Source organism: Lichenostomus cassidix, chromosome 19 (assembly GCF_008360975.1).
Source record: "Lichenostomus cassidix isolate B80296 chromosome 19, HeHo_3.0, whole genome shotgun sequence".
Classification (NCBI taxonomy): domain Eukaryota; kingdom Metazoa; phylum Chordata; class Aves; order Passeriformes; family Meliphagidae; genus Lichenostomus; species Lichenostomus cassidix.
The window spans coordinates 1,325,693-1,342,148 of record NC_139499.1 but is presented as its reverse complement, the minus strand read 5'-3'; the positions used below and the strand labels follow the sequence as shown (position 1 = coordinate 1,342,148).

Here is a 16,456-nt window from a genome sequence, read left to right as displayed (position 1 = left end):
CATGAAGAACACTTTTTCAGATGTCTCCAATACAGTGAGAGTTGAATCATGAGCAGTTTCACAGCACCAGGGAGCAGAAGTCAGCAAGCTCTGGCCCAGGGGCAGAATGCCAGAGGGGAGCTGAGGTCCTGTATGGAGTTTCCCCTTCCCAAGCTGTGTGTGTTATAGACGGCTTGGGAAGGGGAAACTCCAAACAGGGATTCTGAGATTGAAGAAAAAGCCTGCTTTGGAGCCCTGACGTGACAAGGAGTGACAGAGGCACGAGGGCAGGGGCTGGGTTGGCAATGAAGGTCCCCAGGCAGGACTCCTCACACAGAAGCCACACAAAGGGTGATGACAGTGCTGAGTCTGGTCAGCCACAAGAAGGGTACTGCTACATCCACATCTTGCTATAAAACTCACCTCCAACTATTCAGACTGAGAACGGTTATTTAATGTCATTATCACTGCTATCACTCCTCTGTCATTTACCAACTCTTCAACCCAGCTGGGCTGAAGAACGGTGTTCACTGTGGCTGTACAAACATTTTAGAAATTTTGATACAAAGCTTACAGCTTTCTAATGTATTGAGAGTTTCCTAAGGTATTCAAATTGTATTTCCTTCTTGTTACTGAAAAGACCATTTCTGATGAAGCTTTCCAAAGCATTGCAATTTGAAAAAAACGTAAGGAAATATGAAGGCAAGACTGAGCAAATTCTAATTATCTTTTGAAGGCTACACTACCATGCACACAAAAATGGATTTAAATGCATTACAGACCTAAAAACGTGTAATGGATGCATTGCTAGCCTATTACATGCAGCTCATTGTGCAAAGGTTTTTGGTTGTATGTTTTGTGCAGTGGGCTGTAAAAGTTGCTTAACAGTAGAAAACACATTTGATTAAAAATTTACATCAGAAGAATGTAACAAGGGTTTTTTTCCCTTTGCTATTTTATCTGCCACTGACTATTCCCATTAGTATTCAGTTCTTCTTAGTCTCACAAGTATATGCAAAAAATGAGGACTAAAGATGGAAAAGTTTGAGGTCTAGATCCCAATCCATATTAACAATAAAGGTGTCCAGCAGCTAGCTCCAGGTGGAAAAAAATGCACATATTCCAACTTATAAGTGGGAGGACCCTGAAGTGTCACTGAGATGCTTAAATAGTTCTGCTCCAGCGACTCCCTTTGTGAGAAATACCACGGGAAATGCAGGTGCTGCTTGGACTTCCTGATGCTGTGAATCCCTCGGAGCTCCCAACACCTGCCTGGGCAGGAGCAGCCCTTGAGTCATCCTGACACACTGCATGCAGCCACTGCCACAGATTCAAGGAAGAAAAAGCCCTTTAAATCTCTACCATACACCCAGGAAAGCCTAAAAAATGTAAGAGGCCCTTAGTGATAACCATTTAGAGCAAAAAGCAAACTGCAAACGTTCTACCTGCAGCACTGAAAGAAATCAGAAAGGTTTAACAGCTTCATTAAACAGCCTTATCCAAAACCAAGAACTGGTCCAACTACAAAGAACTGGGAAAACTGGAGAAAGATCCATTTCAGTCAAAATTAACAAGCAAATACCTAAATAAAGCAAAATAAAGAAATAAATAAGCACTTCAGTCGGTTGTACAGCCCAGGAGCAGGTGAAAGGTGAGGGCTGGCTTGCCCTGAGGAGCCAACCTCCAACCCACCCCTCCGGGGCTGGAGATAATCTGTATTTACAAGTAAATTAAATCCCTACATCTATTTTCCTTGATTACACCCAATCTCTGTTCACAAGAATATAAAATGACAAATCTCACTCATTTCCCTAAAACACTGTCAGTCACAGTTGCAACACGATTTAAAAAATGCAAACTGTGTACTATTCATAGGGAGGAAAGGAAAAATCGAAAAATTTTAGCAGCTAAAAGTGACAAAAATAGTGAACCAGGTGTCTGTGCTGAGTAATTCGGGACAACACAACCCTTTGCTGATCATCCCCATCAGTTTAGAGAGCAACATCTGATTTCACACCTGCAGAAATCCATCTACAAGGCAATGAGGAAAAGAAGTAGCAAAGATAAATAAAATTAGCACAATTATCTCCAGCAAATGCCTTCAGTGAAGGAACAGGTGGGTTCCCACCTCCTGGGCGAGGATGGTTTGAGTGCCAGTGGAACAGGGAGCTGCTCCAGGAGCAGCCTGGTTGACTCCCTGCATTCCTCGAGTGCTTCTGGGTGTAGCTCTGACCCAGAAAGTCACCCACTCACCCAGGGATCCCTGGCTCCACCAAGCCAGGGGTGCAGATTGCTGGGAGAGTTCATCATTCCGTGGAAAATGAATGTTTCGGTGAGCTCAGGTCACCAGGCTGATTTATCACCTCAGCTGGCAGGCTTTTCAGAGCACTGCATTATGCAAACACTCTGCACATTTCAGTATCTGGACTTAGGAAAATGTGTTCCCTACCCCAGCAAGGGGAGGAAATGGTTTGGGATGAACAACCTTGTTGTGGGGAGTGGGAGGGAGAAGAGGTTGTGCCACGCAGGAGATAAATAACTAAATCTTTGTCAAATTACTGCTAAAACAGACAAGACAAAAAACGAGCAGAGTCAGGAATGAAAAAAACCTAAATTCTCTAAAAATACAGCCAACTCATGAATTTCCAGCTGCAGAGCAGCCCTTTCAAGTTGCAACTCTCAGTGCTTGTAGAGAAAGATGCTTCCTGCCTCGATCCCCCGCCAGAGCAGCACGGTCTAATGGAAGTCACATTTGATGTGCTCTGTGCTGCTCAGCACAGAGTGGCTGAATTACCGGGTGCAGACCTCATCATACTCTTAAAAAGTAATTTGGAACCAGGGCTTTGATTTAGATTGGCTTTATCCTTTACTTTCAAAGTACAACTGGTAATAATGTAGTCTGTGAGTTTAACATTTGAAACAGGGGTTCCATTTACCTCTTTGTACTTACTGGAGGAAAATGACTGTAATTGAAATCTTTCTGCTGGAAATGAAGCCCTTCTAACATTCAAAGTGGTTGCTTGTCCTTCAGGCTTTTTATTTTAGCTGTCAAAACTGTAAACTGCCTTTCAGAGTGGTGAGAGTCTTACAGGAGAGGATGAAATGAATGTACCCTGGATCTAGGTAGTGGGTGTTTTAATCTAATTTTCTAGCTAGAAATACAGCACTTCTCTCCCTTGGGCACTGCTGGGAACAGGAAAATTAAGCTTCGCTTCAGTTCAGCAATATCTATCAATGAACCTCAAACAAGGGACAGGGCTTTTCAAGGACAAAGCAAAACCTTTCAAGTCCTCCATTTTCATCCATAAGCTCCCTCAGATCCAGGCAGCAACACATGAAGCCAGACTGCCCACTCACGCTGCCTCTCTCCACACGTCTCCCACACTTTCTAGAATTTCATAGATTTTTTCCAAGAGCTTGCCTTTTTTCTTTCCCCCTCAGATTAAACTGATTTCCTGGTGTCAGCAATATTATTCACACAAAGCCTTTGAATCTTAATTCCGGTGTAAATGCACTCAGACTGAATATGGGTATTGTGTCCAAGTGGCTCATGGCCAAATGACCTTATATTAAATCTCAGAAAGGGTAAACATAAAAACTTTGGGGTTTATCCTGTAGGCTTTCTTTTAGTCTGTATTACAGAATGTTACCAATTAACTTGATAATAGACTCAAGATGAAGTTGTGTAGATTTCTACTTTAGTTAGTTTTATTATCTGGTTATTTTAATCACATCTAAAAATGTGCTGCTGTGAAAAGGTTTTACAGTGCTTGTCTACACAACTTTAAAAAACTGCTTGGATGACTTGAGCAAACTAACACACCAAAGTACATCAATTTAACCCATGTCCTTCTCTCCTGTTTCCAGTCCAAACATGTCTTTGGGATAAAAGGTGAAGATCCAAAGACCATTTTCCAGGCTTTGTGCTGCATGACTACTTCCTACCAGCACAAACCAGCCACTGTCCAAGCAGGCAGATGACATGAATTAACTGATTAAGAAATCTCAAGGTGCCAGGGGGATGTGATGAGTTTGGAAGCTCCCAGAAGACCTGTGGGGTTCAATCCCTGGAGCTCAGGCAAGTTCCATCAGCACACCTCGGTTCAGGTCTCTGCAGATAACCCAGGCAGGATGAGCAGTGTTCAAACACAATCAATAGAACAGTTTATGGCAGGAAAGCACAGTGATGCCAAGAGAATAAAACAGGTTGACAATCTTATGGGAAGGAAAATTTTACAATATATAAGCTACCTGCAGAGCTACCTCTGACATGTATATAAATATATATGCTTTACCAAAGTGGGGTCTTCAGACATCAACATCTTCTGAAGTAAATCAAAAGAAAAAAAATTTTTAAAAAGAAAATATTTGTGATGGCCAGAGGCAAGAACGTCAACTTCAGCAAAGCCAGCCAGCCATTAAAAATGTCAATGAACTTCTTGACAAGAGAATTAAGAGGGAGCAGTGCAGTGTCAGCACACCCAGGAAGAGCAGCTCCAGTCCTGATTAACTGAGCTACTGCATTGACGGGAGGGCAGAGACCCAACCTCTCCCTAACCTAAAATGACCTCCCTTAAACACAGATTATATAACACTTCCACATGAGGAGAGCAAACTTAAATTAATTTAGTTTTCACAGGCTGCTGCCAGAAGAGACATCACTGTCCTTTCTGCTCATCCAGGTACACCCCACAGGGCTGTACACTCGCGGTGAACTGGGACACACACTGACCTGCCTGGAAACAGAGCCAGCACGAGAAAGGAATAAAAGCAGCTCAGGTGGAGGCTGCATCACCTCCCCACGTGGCTGCACAGGCACCACTGCTGACAACACCTAGCTGGGAGTGGAGCACTCGCTCCTGCTGCAGCCCACACTTGGGAGAATGGAAGGGGAGAAACTGCATCTCCAAGTGAGATTTTAAATCCATTTGGACAAACTGCTGTAAAAAGCTGGTTTGAGAATTTCAAAGGTTCTTCAGCTTAGCTCACATAAACCCAATTTCTAAGACCTTGACAACACGGAGGAGTTGCAAAAGAATTTGACCTAATTTTTTAAGCCAGTGTGGTTACACTACTGCAGAAACACTTGTTTCATGGAGTGTGTACCCAGAGTGTCCAGCCAGAGAACTGCACCAGTTTAATAAATTCAGCGTCAATTCACACCTAAGCCACACTAGCACAACTCTCACAGGCAGACAAGACTGGAAGCTAAAGCAGAACAAGCCAAGCCCCAACTGCAACAAGAATATTGACACAAAATCCTATCTTCAGCAAGGGGGTACAGCCCTACCATGCAGCCAAACCCAAAATTTCTCATGAGCCTTCCATTAGGAAACTCCCACTTCAGCACAAAGGGATAACAGTCTCTTATCACACATGAAATCCAATAAAAGACCAGGCACGCACTTCAGTTTGTTCCTTTGTGTGTGCATTATGGTTTGGGGCTTTTTGCCCCCCAACAGATGAACAGACTTGGCACCTTCCCTGGTGGATCAGAAGAAAGTCTTGTAAGCCACAAGTAAGTGTAGTATTCAGATTAAATGGGTTTCCTGGATTTCATCCATGTTCAAATTTCCCAGGTTGTAGATCTCAAAAATATATGTCTCTGACAAAACTGATATGACAGGTTATGTAACACTCCACAGAATCACCCGGTGACAGCAAAGCAGGAACATTATCTGCTCTGCTCAGGGACTCCAGGGCTTTCTGGATCAACTGCAAGGGGTGTCAAAAAAAAAAAAAAAAGGGAACTGAATCGCAAAATGTAAAGGAAAAATAAATCCCCATGCATTTTAAATAGCCAGCCTCATCCACTGGCAAATAACTGATGATTTCCTTAGATTATTTCCAAGAAGCTCCATATGCTAAATATGCTGAGGTGATTTGTTTTAATGTAGATGTTTATAGGTCTGATGTAACTTTAAAGAACACAGAATTATTGCAGAGAAACATCAAGGACATTAATAACTGCCTAATACAGTGGATTTTGCAGCCTTTTTAAGACTGCCCAAAACAAACAAAATGGAACAGTTACATCTGAGACAGTTAAATATGCTATTTGCAGCCTGGGATAAATGATAGGACATTCTTGTTAAATGAAATATATATGCTTCTTGTTAAATGAAATATATATGCTTTCACTGAGTGCAGTATAACTCGAGGCACGAAGACAAGAAATAAATCAATCTGGGACTATTTGTCAGAATAGAAAATTTCAGACATTCATGGGTTTTCCTTCTGTTTTAAAAGGAATAAGTTGCTAACTGCTCGAGCATGTTTAGGGAACAGATAGTGAGGCTGCTTAGTATTTTCATAGAAAGTTGTCTTGCTCTTTCCCTTATTTTGCTGGATTAAGGAAACAGCAAAGCTGCATCCACATTCTGCCTGCATCTCAGCACTATTGGCAACCAGATCAGCCTCTAACCTGGGGCAGGAAACCTTTCAGGAGATCTCCAGGGAAAATGCATCACTGTTAAGCAGGTCCCTGCTGCAATGTTGGTCCATCCTCTCTCCCCATCCCCATTACTCTGTTTCCCCCAGGCATCTGGGTACCAACCAAGGCAAGATAAAGTGGGAGCTGAGTGTTAAGAGGAAAATCCCACAGAAAACACTCTGTTCTGGGCAATCGGAAATACAGCAAACTCCACAGTAAACCCCACACTAAAGAGTCTTAGAATACACCTCGCTTCTTTTTGTTCAGTAAAACTTCTTTCTTCCAGTGATAATTATGGACAATTAAAGACTTAGCTACTAAAGGAGAAGAAAAGAACTGACCTCCCTGCACAACCAGGTCACAACTCATAATGGGCTCCACAGAACAAGAAATATTCCTCCCTTTCAAGCTCTAAATGGGGAAAACAAACGCATCTCTACCACCTCTATTATTTTTTTTCCCAACACCGGACTCGAGGAATCAGGTCTGAGCTTTTCTCTTCCACCTGCACGCTGCTGAAGTTGCTGCCACATCTGCAGCCCGTGCCCTGCGCTGCTCCAGCTGTCCCAGCCTTCTCTAGGGAGCGGCAGGAGAACCAATTCCCGGAGCCACTCCCGGGGCTGCCAGGGGAGGGGGAGCAGGTGAGCCCCAGCAGCAGGGCTGTACTCACCTTCTCGGCATGCTTGAACTTGACGTAGAACCAACTCGACTTGATCATTGTCTCGCCTCCTGCACTCGTCAAACGGCAAAACAGCGACCCAAACCTATCCTGCTGCTGGCAAGCAGCGAGCCGGTGCTGTGCCCGTCAGAGGCTCGCTGCTCCGAGGGGACACAGCGCTGGGCTGAGGGGCAGGAGCCCGAAGGACGGGCAGGGCAGGGCAGGGCAGGGCAGGGCAGGGCAGGCTCTGTGCCCCGGGTGGCTCTCCTGTCCCTGTATCCCGGGTGGCTCCGCTGTCCCTGTGCCCCGCCGCTCGCCGCGCTGCTCTCCCCGCTCCGCTCCGCTCCGCTCCGCTCCGTGCCAGCCTGGCTGCCTGACAGCTCCGCTCCTCGAACGGACCGCGGCTGCCTTCATCACGAATGGCACATGTCAGTAAAGCCAGGAGGCTGGCTCCGGCGCTGGCAGCCTCCCAGGACCGTGACCTCCCTCAGCGGGATGAATAATGAATTCCAGCACTTCCCTCCAGACACAGATTAACACCTGGCTAAACATTATTCTGACAATGAGCTTGTCCGTGGCGAGAGCCCCGCACCCCGCGTTAACCCTTCGCTCGCCCACCCGGCAGGGCAGGGATCCTTTGGCGGCTGTCCCGCCATGCCCTCCCCCATCGAAAGCAAGATTACCGGACTATATATAGTTTAGAAACAATAAAGCCTCTTAAGCATAAAGCAAATATCTCCTTTCCGATTCTGCAGCTGCACTAACACTGCCCGTAGGACCAGAGCAAGTCCTCAGCAGCCAGACTCACTCCTGGATCCCCCTTTCTCAATCCCCCCTCTGCAATCACCCTCGGTAAGCTGGGATGCTGTCAGGCTCGTGTTTTAAAATAATATCTGTAAAGACATGTGTAAGGAAAAAAAAAACCCGAACAAAGAACAACCAAACAAAACCCAACAGAAAAATCACCACTACCAAATACAAAACTAACACATAAAAAATCGTGGGAAGTCACTGGTCAGTGTTTGTTTTTCTGTCTGCTCCGAAACACTGCCCAATTCCCTGGCTCCACTTTAAGGAGACACATTGATCTGGCTGCAAATCCAGCTCTGTGCATGCCACGGAGCAGTGGATATCAAGTTACAAACTAAAGGATGGATACAATCAGCCTCCTGTGTTTCCGCTGTACACAAGCCAGAGCTATCTGGCCCAGCATCCTGTGCCCAAACACTCCACGATGCACAAGGAAACAATGTCAGGAATCTCAAGTCCAAAGATGTGCTCTCAGTAACACGTGTAATAACACAGATGGACATGAATTTGTCACACCAGTAGCTGAACCTCTTTGTGCCTTCCATAAAATGCTGAGTGAAGTTCAGAATTTCATTATAGAAGTAAAAAAAGTCATCTCATTGTGCTGCTTTAAACAGCTCTCTGGTTATTTAAGTGGGAGTCTCACAGTAACCTATCCCAAGAAAAGAGAATAATTTGCTTCTCATCATCTTCAGAGCATGACTTTACAGATTTTTCTTGTCTCACTTATAGCACACCTTTTGGGGACTAGAGACTTCCAGTCTATTAAATTCCTGCTTGTAGGGAAGCTGTGCAATGTCTCCACAGATCCTTTTTATCACTGTACCTTTTCTAGGCCTAGGTATCTTTTCCTACTGTATGTACACACAAGAGATACAAAGCAGATGAAACAGACCCTGAAACCTAGTTTGTCAATATTACTCACCTAAAAAGTACTATCAGTGCTGATAAGCGTCAGTGCATTATCTGAAAGTGGAGACTTTGACAACTTGGCTACTCATTCACCTGCTAACCGAGGTTTTTAGAACTTTTCATAAAGTGAGATTTACACAAGGGATCCAAACACCAACACTGACCAACAATGGTCATTGCATTTAGGTGGAGCTGAGGCTGCCCAGTCCTGCTCTGCCCTGGGACTCCTTCCCTGCTCAGCCACACTCTCTGTGAGGCCCCTGCTCCTCCCTGCTCAGATGGGGAATTCGGGGTGAAGCCCTTTCCAAGCCCCCTCACTGCAATCAGCTGGGCTGGTCCAAATCATGGCCATCCATGGCTGCAGCTGTCAGGAATGACTTTCCATTGATGCCACAGAAAAGTATTCCCACTCTTCCTGTAATTCTGCATTCCTGTGGGACAATTAACCTATGCTAAAAGGGTGGTAAAGTACCCCAGCCATTTTTCGGAACTGGAAGTGTCAAAAATGGACAAGAAGGTGTCCTATAAGGAGCAACATAAAAAGAAAATTAAAACACTGATTTCTGTTAGCACCTTCATTATTTGCACCTAAAAAGTTGAAGTACCAAATGAAGAAAGGGATCTGGCTGTGGGTTTGACTGAGATGAGGTCAGTGCAGAGCCTCGCTTGCTCCCCAGCTGCTGCTGGTCCTGCAGTCCCTGCAGCAGCACATTCCCCGCAGCTGTGCCAGGCCTGGCTGCAGACACCACACGGAGCACAGCAGTGCTGTCAGGAGCAGGGCTCACCCTGAGCCACCCCACACGGACACCCCACTCCTGCAGCAATTACAGGAGCTTGGGGCTGCAGTGCCCCGAGTCCCCAAGGGCCCTTGGGCAGGAGCAGAGGGCGCAGCCAGCGCCTGGCGAGAGCTGACACTGTGTACCAAGCACAAACAGCTGTGCCTCACAGCAATTACCAGGCCCTGGATGTTTTCCACTGCTTCATTAGCATCTGGCAGGACCTAAAGTTCCAGGGTCACAAAACACAGAGCTATTATTTTATTTCAGGAAAATGCACAGCGACATCCCTCGAGAGCTGTCCTTTAGCAATCAAAGGACAAGTGCAGCGCAGGGAATGGAGATGTGGAATTTCCAGCCATCACATCCCCCAGCCGGGCAGGGATGAGCCCATCACGCCACAGACTGCTCATTTTTTGTCACCCTGTTGAAAGCCCCCACATCAGCATCCACACAGAGCCCCCGGCAGCACCAGCAGAGCCTGGTGATTCCTTACAGCACTGACAGCTCTGTGGCTTTGCACACACACATCGAGCACACACCAGCTTAAGTTTTCAACACTTCATTCATCTTTGCAGTAGAACAAAATACACCATTTATTGTCAAACCTACAGCGTTGGCGCTTTCACTGAGCTGTATTTGGTTCTCCTGTTTTATAGAGCTGTAGTCTATATGGTGCACAACACAACAGCTTCACTGCTCTTTGCCAATTCACTTCCTAGGGACAAACTGCCAGAAAAACACCTCATGGGATGGGGATCCATCCCTGAAAGTGCTGCACTCACTCCAAAACCCTGCTAGCCCACACCTTCTCTTTCAGTCACTCAACAGTAACACAAAATAAAATATTATTCCTACTCTGAGTTTCTATAGCCAAAATCCCAACTTGTTTTTATATGACCCCAAAAAGAGAACCATGCTTTGATAGAATATTCACAATTCCCCCAGAATAATCATACTTTGATTATTCAGCAGGTTTTGCCATGCTCTAATAAAGCATTTCAACTGTGAGACAGTGTAGAAAGGAATTGAAATAACCTCCTTTTTAACAGACCATTGGTTCTAAGCCTTTTAATACACCCTAATGTATATTTAGATATCGATCCACGTTCATTTCAATTATTCCCCATGACAAAGCTGATCACACATTAATGCAATGTGCAATGTAACAGCGAGTACTGAGTTGATTTTTAAGTCTCCTAACAGCACTGGGTACCTCCTCCTCTTCTCTCTGGCTTTGGGTTTGTTGGTAGGTCAGGCAGTTTGGTGCCACATGGGAAGGGGGAAAGGCACAAACCAGGCACTATTTCACCCCTTTTCACTCTTTCCTGTGGCAGTATAGATGCCTTGAAGAACCCACTTGCACAGCAGAGCCAATCCTGGAGGAAGCTAAAGAAGCCTAACCCTTATGCCAAGCGAAACCAAGGTCCTTTTGTGTGCAGGGGGGATAAAACTACAGCAAGATGGTGCATTTGCAGCAGGGAATACATCCAAGATGAATTACAGCCATTCCCGTGTTCTTGGCACTATGAGAGCAGAAAATCATCTCCCTCCCTATTACCATAATAGCTTTCACACTTCCCAACCAGCAGAGTGAAGTGTGGGGATGCTGAGAGAAATAGCACATAAACAACAAGCAGAAAGTTTAGATAAATAGGAAGATACCATCTCCAGAAAATGTTTACAGCAATTTTTATAATTAGCCAGGGAAGGGGTGGGGGGAGGGGGCAGGGGGGAGGGGTGGGGGGAAAAAAAAAGGCAATTTAGAATAAGTATAAATAAAAAGGATTTTGAAATGTTTTTCACAGTTCAGAATGGCTCCTAATGTAGCAGCCAAAGCAGGGATCCCTAGGAGATTAAATGAAGATGAGAGAAAAGCTTGTGGGATCTGCAAGCCTACTACGAGAGAAAGTTTTTTAGAGAACTGTAGAGTAACATGGATTCTACAAATGCAGTGCAAGTGCTGAAGCTCCTGCCTGCCTTCCCACATGCCCAGCACTCCCCCAGCTCTAAACCAGCAAATACCCAGCTCACTTCAAAGCACCCACATTCCACAGCAGCCTTTCTGCCTTAACCCAGAACCAGGCTGGCTTTGTATTCCAACACTTCACATCCCAGAAGGCTTCCCAGGGCATGGGCAGTGAGGAAAGGGTCAGACTGCCCAAACTCAAACAAATCACTGGCTACCAGTCAGAACCTACAGAACAAATGAGGTGTCTGCAGCCTCCCGAGGCTGGTGCTGCCAGACATTTGTGGGTCACCAGCAGGCCCACAGGGAGCTCTCATCTTCCAGGCTAATAGAAAGCACTGTGGGATTTGCTGTCTTGTTATTAACATGGTAACAATCCCATGTTGTACCTCAGGACCCCACTTGCCCATCAACACCATCTGCTCTTTCATCTCCAGTGCTGCCGAATAATCCCATCATGAACATGCTGCTGTCAATTTGGGCTTCTGGGCACGTTTGCCAAGGAACTCTCCAGGTCACTGGTTTGCACCCAGTGTGGGCTGGCAGGATCTGAGAGCTTTGTGCCCTCTCTCCCCCTTAGAGCAGGCACAGGATGGGCTGCGTTCTGTGTCTGCTTCTCCTGGCACTGGCACCATTTCAGCCCAGGAGACCAACACCACCAGAGTCACCCTTTGCAGAGCGAAAATTTTTCTTCCAGTGACTAAGAAGTGCAAGTGACATTTTCCCTGGCAGCTCTAAGCCCTATCAGGTCTGTCAGTGCTGTAAGGTCTTACAGCTGCTTTTCCCCTGGAATAGGATAAAGCCTAGTAAGTCAGGCTATCTGACTCAAAGAGAAAGAGCACAGATTAATTTGAGAAAACCAGTCTGAAGTACTTTATCTCCCCCAGCAAAGTGCCATTTGGTAATGAGTTATTGCAAGGGGTAACCCAGCTGGGGCACATGCTCAGCTTTCCAGGTGAAATTATGGCTACAAGGCACAACCACAGAACCCTGAAGGATTCAAAGCCACCTCAAGGCAGTCCACAGAGGACAAGGAACAGACATTCGCTAGTGGTTTACAACCTGCAAGAGACAGACTGAGACAGAAAGAGGACAGCCCATGAGCCTGGCACACAAGAGCTGGGCTCATGATGGCTCACAATCTGCTGCTTCTGCCACATTGAGTTAGCTCAGGGTGCAGTAAGGAGAGCTGCTGATGGTATATGATATATATGTAACTGTGCCAGGAAGTCACGTGTGACTATCTGCAGCAGTGGGAGGCAAAGGTGGCTTAAGATGTCTTTTTGACCTCTCTGAAAAAGAAGGTGCAGCGGTATAATCTGTAATTTAAAAAAACAATAACTGCCAGCTGGACAAAATGGCTTATGATATTAAGAGATCAAATTATGCTTTTGTAATCCTACACAATGGTTCTGCATTTTGTTCCCTGACTCTCTGGTTTCTAGAGCTCCAGCACTGTTTGGACAGGGTTATATTATCTGGAGAAAAAAAAGTCACTTCTGAGACTACACCAGTGCTCAAAAGTGTTTCAAATTACATGTGTCTCAAATGCAGAGAGCAGTGATTTCTGTGACACTCCATCATTTCCTGCTACTGAGCACAGCTCTGCAATACACTACAGAGCTGTGGTATGTATCTCCCTCATTTCCACATGGAACAGGGATGAGGCAGCAATACATCCAGTGGGGAAGGAGGGGAGCAGAGAAATCCCTGAAAAAACAGAACCTTTGCATGCAATCCACATCTTTACATTGAAGTGCTAACACACTATCCCTTTGAACATAAAAAGGGATTAGATGGCAGGGCACTAATGCCCACAGCTAGATCAAGTCCTGCTCAGCAAAATGTTTGACACTAAAAATCCCCAGCAGCACAGACAAGGCTGCAGTGCCAACAGCTCCTGCCCCAGCCATGGACACAGAACAATTTACAGCCCAGCAATAAGTGCTGTAACCTATTTAACATCCCTAAGGCACGAGGCTGTGCACAAGGACAGTGACCAAGGACCAAGCAAGGAGTTACACAGAGCTGTGAGGTCTCTGCAGCCACACCTAGCACCCCAGCAGGCCTCAGATCCCAACCCTGCCACCCTGAACAGCCAACTCACGTCCTCACCACAGGCATAAGGACCTACAAACCCAAGACCACCTTTGGCATGATTCAGAATTCCTCTTGTGTCACACAAAACAGGAAATCCAGCACAGTGCAGGAAGGCAGAGCAAAGAAACAGCCAGTATCTCCCCAGACATGGGGCTACACATCCCAGCTCGCCAGCAGAAAACACCCTGGAAGGTCCTTACTGAGACATAACCTGTGTCTCTGGGGAGCTCCTAAGGCTGCTCAGATCAGCTCTGAGGATGCTCTGTACTCACCAAGAAGAAAAAAACCCTCACAGAGGCAGCCTGTAGCCCACAGCCAGAGCACACGTGTTCATGCATGAGCTGGACACCCAGCCAAAACACAGCCAGGCCATCGGGACCCACACTGGCATTACATTTTCAAAACAATTCTAATTCTTGTGAAGTTTCCCTTTAAAAATGAGATTTTTTTCTTTTAATATTCATTGACTCCTAGCTTCCTTCCCACACACAAGGCATTATTTACTCTACAGTGGCTCGGTGCATCAATTATGGTAATAGTTTGTGAATAACATTTGCATTATGGGAAAATGAGCCTGGTTATTTAGCACTAGCCGAACCATCCCTCTGGAAAATTGTCACAAACATATGTATCATATGCCTCCACTTAAACAGATCTGTAATTACACTAGTTTATTAAAAAGAGCCAGCTTTTTTTTTTAATCCTCTTTCTGAGACTAGACAAACATCTACAGAACCCTTTCCCTTACTCATCCAGACAAAGGTAAAGGCTAATGACTGCTGCTGCCATGTCCACTGATTTTACACTGAGATGTTAGGGGTGAAAAGCATCTTCTACATTAATTTAATGCAGAAAGTGTGGCTCAGTAATTGTGGCATTTGATTAATGCTCCATTTCAGTCCCTTCGGCTAAATTCCAGGCTCCGTTCAACTACTGTATATTCTGATTAACATCTGTATTACATCAGCACCCAGAGTTTGTATTCCACCAGCAGGACTGCCTGGTGCAAGGCACTGAGCATGGAGAATACCACAGTCTGTGCTTCCTCCAGAGAAACCTTAGTGGGTTTAAAGTAGCAAATACGGCATTACACCTTGTGTAATGTGTCTGTGAGTACCTGCCTAAAGGCTTGTCAACTTTTTTAAGCAGTTAAGAAAAGTTAAGAAAAATTACAACCAGGGCCATTCAAAAAAACCCACGAAAGCACCCCAGAAAAATGAACACCTTTGTGTATTGAGGACCTGTAGTACCCAAACTCATGGCGTTTCTTACACTTGGACTGCAAAATTCTTGCAAATAAGCAGTTATGTCAGTGTACAGCAGCTGTTGCCTTGCTTTTTCAGTGCCCACTGGCAGCTCAGGTATATTTGGAGAAGTTAATCGAGGCTTCAGGCTTTCTAAGAGCTCCAGGGCTTTCCACAGAGCACCAACTGCTGTCTTTATACATAAAAATGCACAAAACTGCTCCTTTGCATGGAAAGGGAGAGCAACACAGCCAGAAGGATCCCAGCAAAGTTACTTGGCTTCTAAGGTCACAAACAGGAGAAGCTGTTGATGGCATCAGATCTCCACAGGCAATCCCACGATCAGAACTAAACTTTCATAGGGAGAGTATGCTACAAAGTGACTTCAAACAAACACAATGAAAGTGGGAAGAGAGTGGCACAGACAGTGTAACACAGTGGCACCCGAGATGATGCATCCTGTGCTGCACATAGCTGAGCTGGCACTGCTCTGTGCCAGCAGTTCTTCCCCAGGCTGCTGGACAGAGCTTGGTCAAGGGCAGTATTAAGACTGTTGTTACAATTTAAGAGTTCTTTCATAGGCCATGACTTGGTGATGTCAGGCCAATTCCAAAGTTTCCAGCCAAGAAATCATCCTAATGAGCCATCTCAGAAGATTACACAGGCTATTGACACTGTACTGCAGCCTTGTTACTCAGCCAGATGTGAGAATAAAATAACAATGCTGGACAAGCTTTAGTTTGCTCTACCTCTGTAACACCTTCTACCAGAGCTCTCTGGAAGGTACACAAGCAGTACCAAACCCCCTTTACACCCAGCACATCACACCATGGGTTTCTCCCCTGTACTGACAAAATTGAAACTGGTCTTACTCTGTACCAACACAGGGTGTGTTCATTTGGAAGTTGCTCTAATGCCCATACTTCCAGCTCTGATATGAAAATCTCCACAGTAAAAGCTCCAACAGTGGCACAGTGGCAGTACTGTGTTCTGTACCTCACTTGGCTTTTCCAATGCAGAAATTAATTACTCCTGTGATATACTTGAAATTTAAGCATTAACTTGTACTGAAGCTCTTGATCTAACAAAGTACCATTACAAAATGCACAATCAAGCCCAAAAGCTTTCCCCCATTCTACCTAGGCAGTGGTACACTCACCACAGCAATACCAAATCCCACCAAACCTCTTCCCTCTACTTTGGCCAACTGAGCAGCACAGCACCATGTTTGCCACAGGGCTCAAAAGCGATGCTTTGTATCCTGCCTCAGCAGGAAAGGTGTGCTTGTTTTAGCAGCAAAGGGAACAGGCTGGCAGTGCTTGACAAGTCTGAATCAAAGTGTCTGCAAATAGAATGGCAAAGGTCAGCCTGATGCTGCGAGCTGGCACTGCAGTGATGTGCCACAAGCTCTGTTGCTGCTGGAAAAACGTTCAGCTCTTGTCTTCGACACTCTCCTTTGCTACACGTTTATCTTCCCCACCCTAAGAGAGGAAAGATTAAAACAGACATGTAAAAAGGATGAGGAAAAGAAAACTGCAGAATAGTCCCCTCCCTCATTTTAATTATTGATGCAGA

General features: G+C 45.5%; 1 protein-coding gene across 9 annotated transcripts in view; it reads right to left on the bottom strand.

The window, feature by feature from the left end:
* The window catches only part of AUTS2 (activator of transcription and developmental regulator AUTS2), a 748,905-nt gene that overhangs the window by 494,818 nt on the left and 237,631 nt on the right, over window positions 1-16,456 (bottom strand). Inside the window, exon 1 of one of the 9 annotated variants that reach the window (XM_085078812.1) lies at window positions 7,083-7,301. The exons of 7 other annotated variants lie outside the window; for them this stretch is intronic. In XM_085078812.1, the coding sequence (XP_084934938.1) occupies window positions 7,083-7,130 (48 nt within the window). In that variant the 5' untranslated portion in view covers window positions 7,131-7,301. Of the gene's footprint in view, window positions 1-7,082; window positions 7,302-16,456 lie in introns of those variants that run through there. One more of the 9 variants, XM_085078813.1, reaches the window with a different exon arrangement.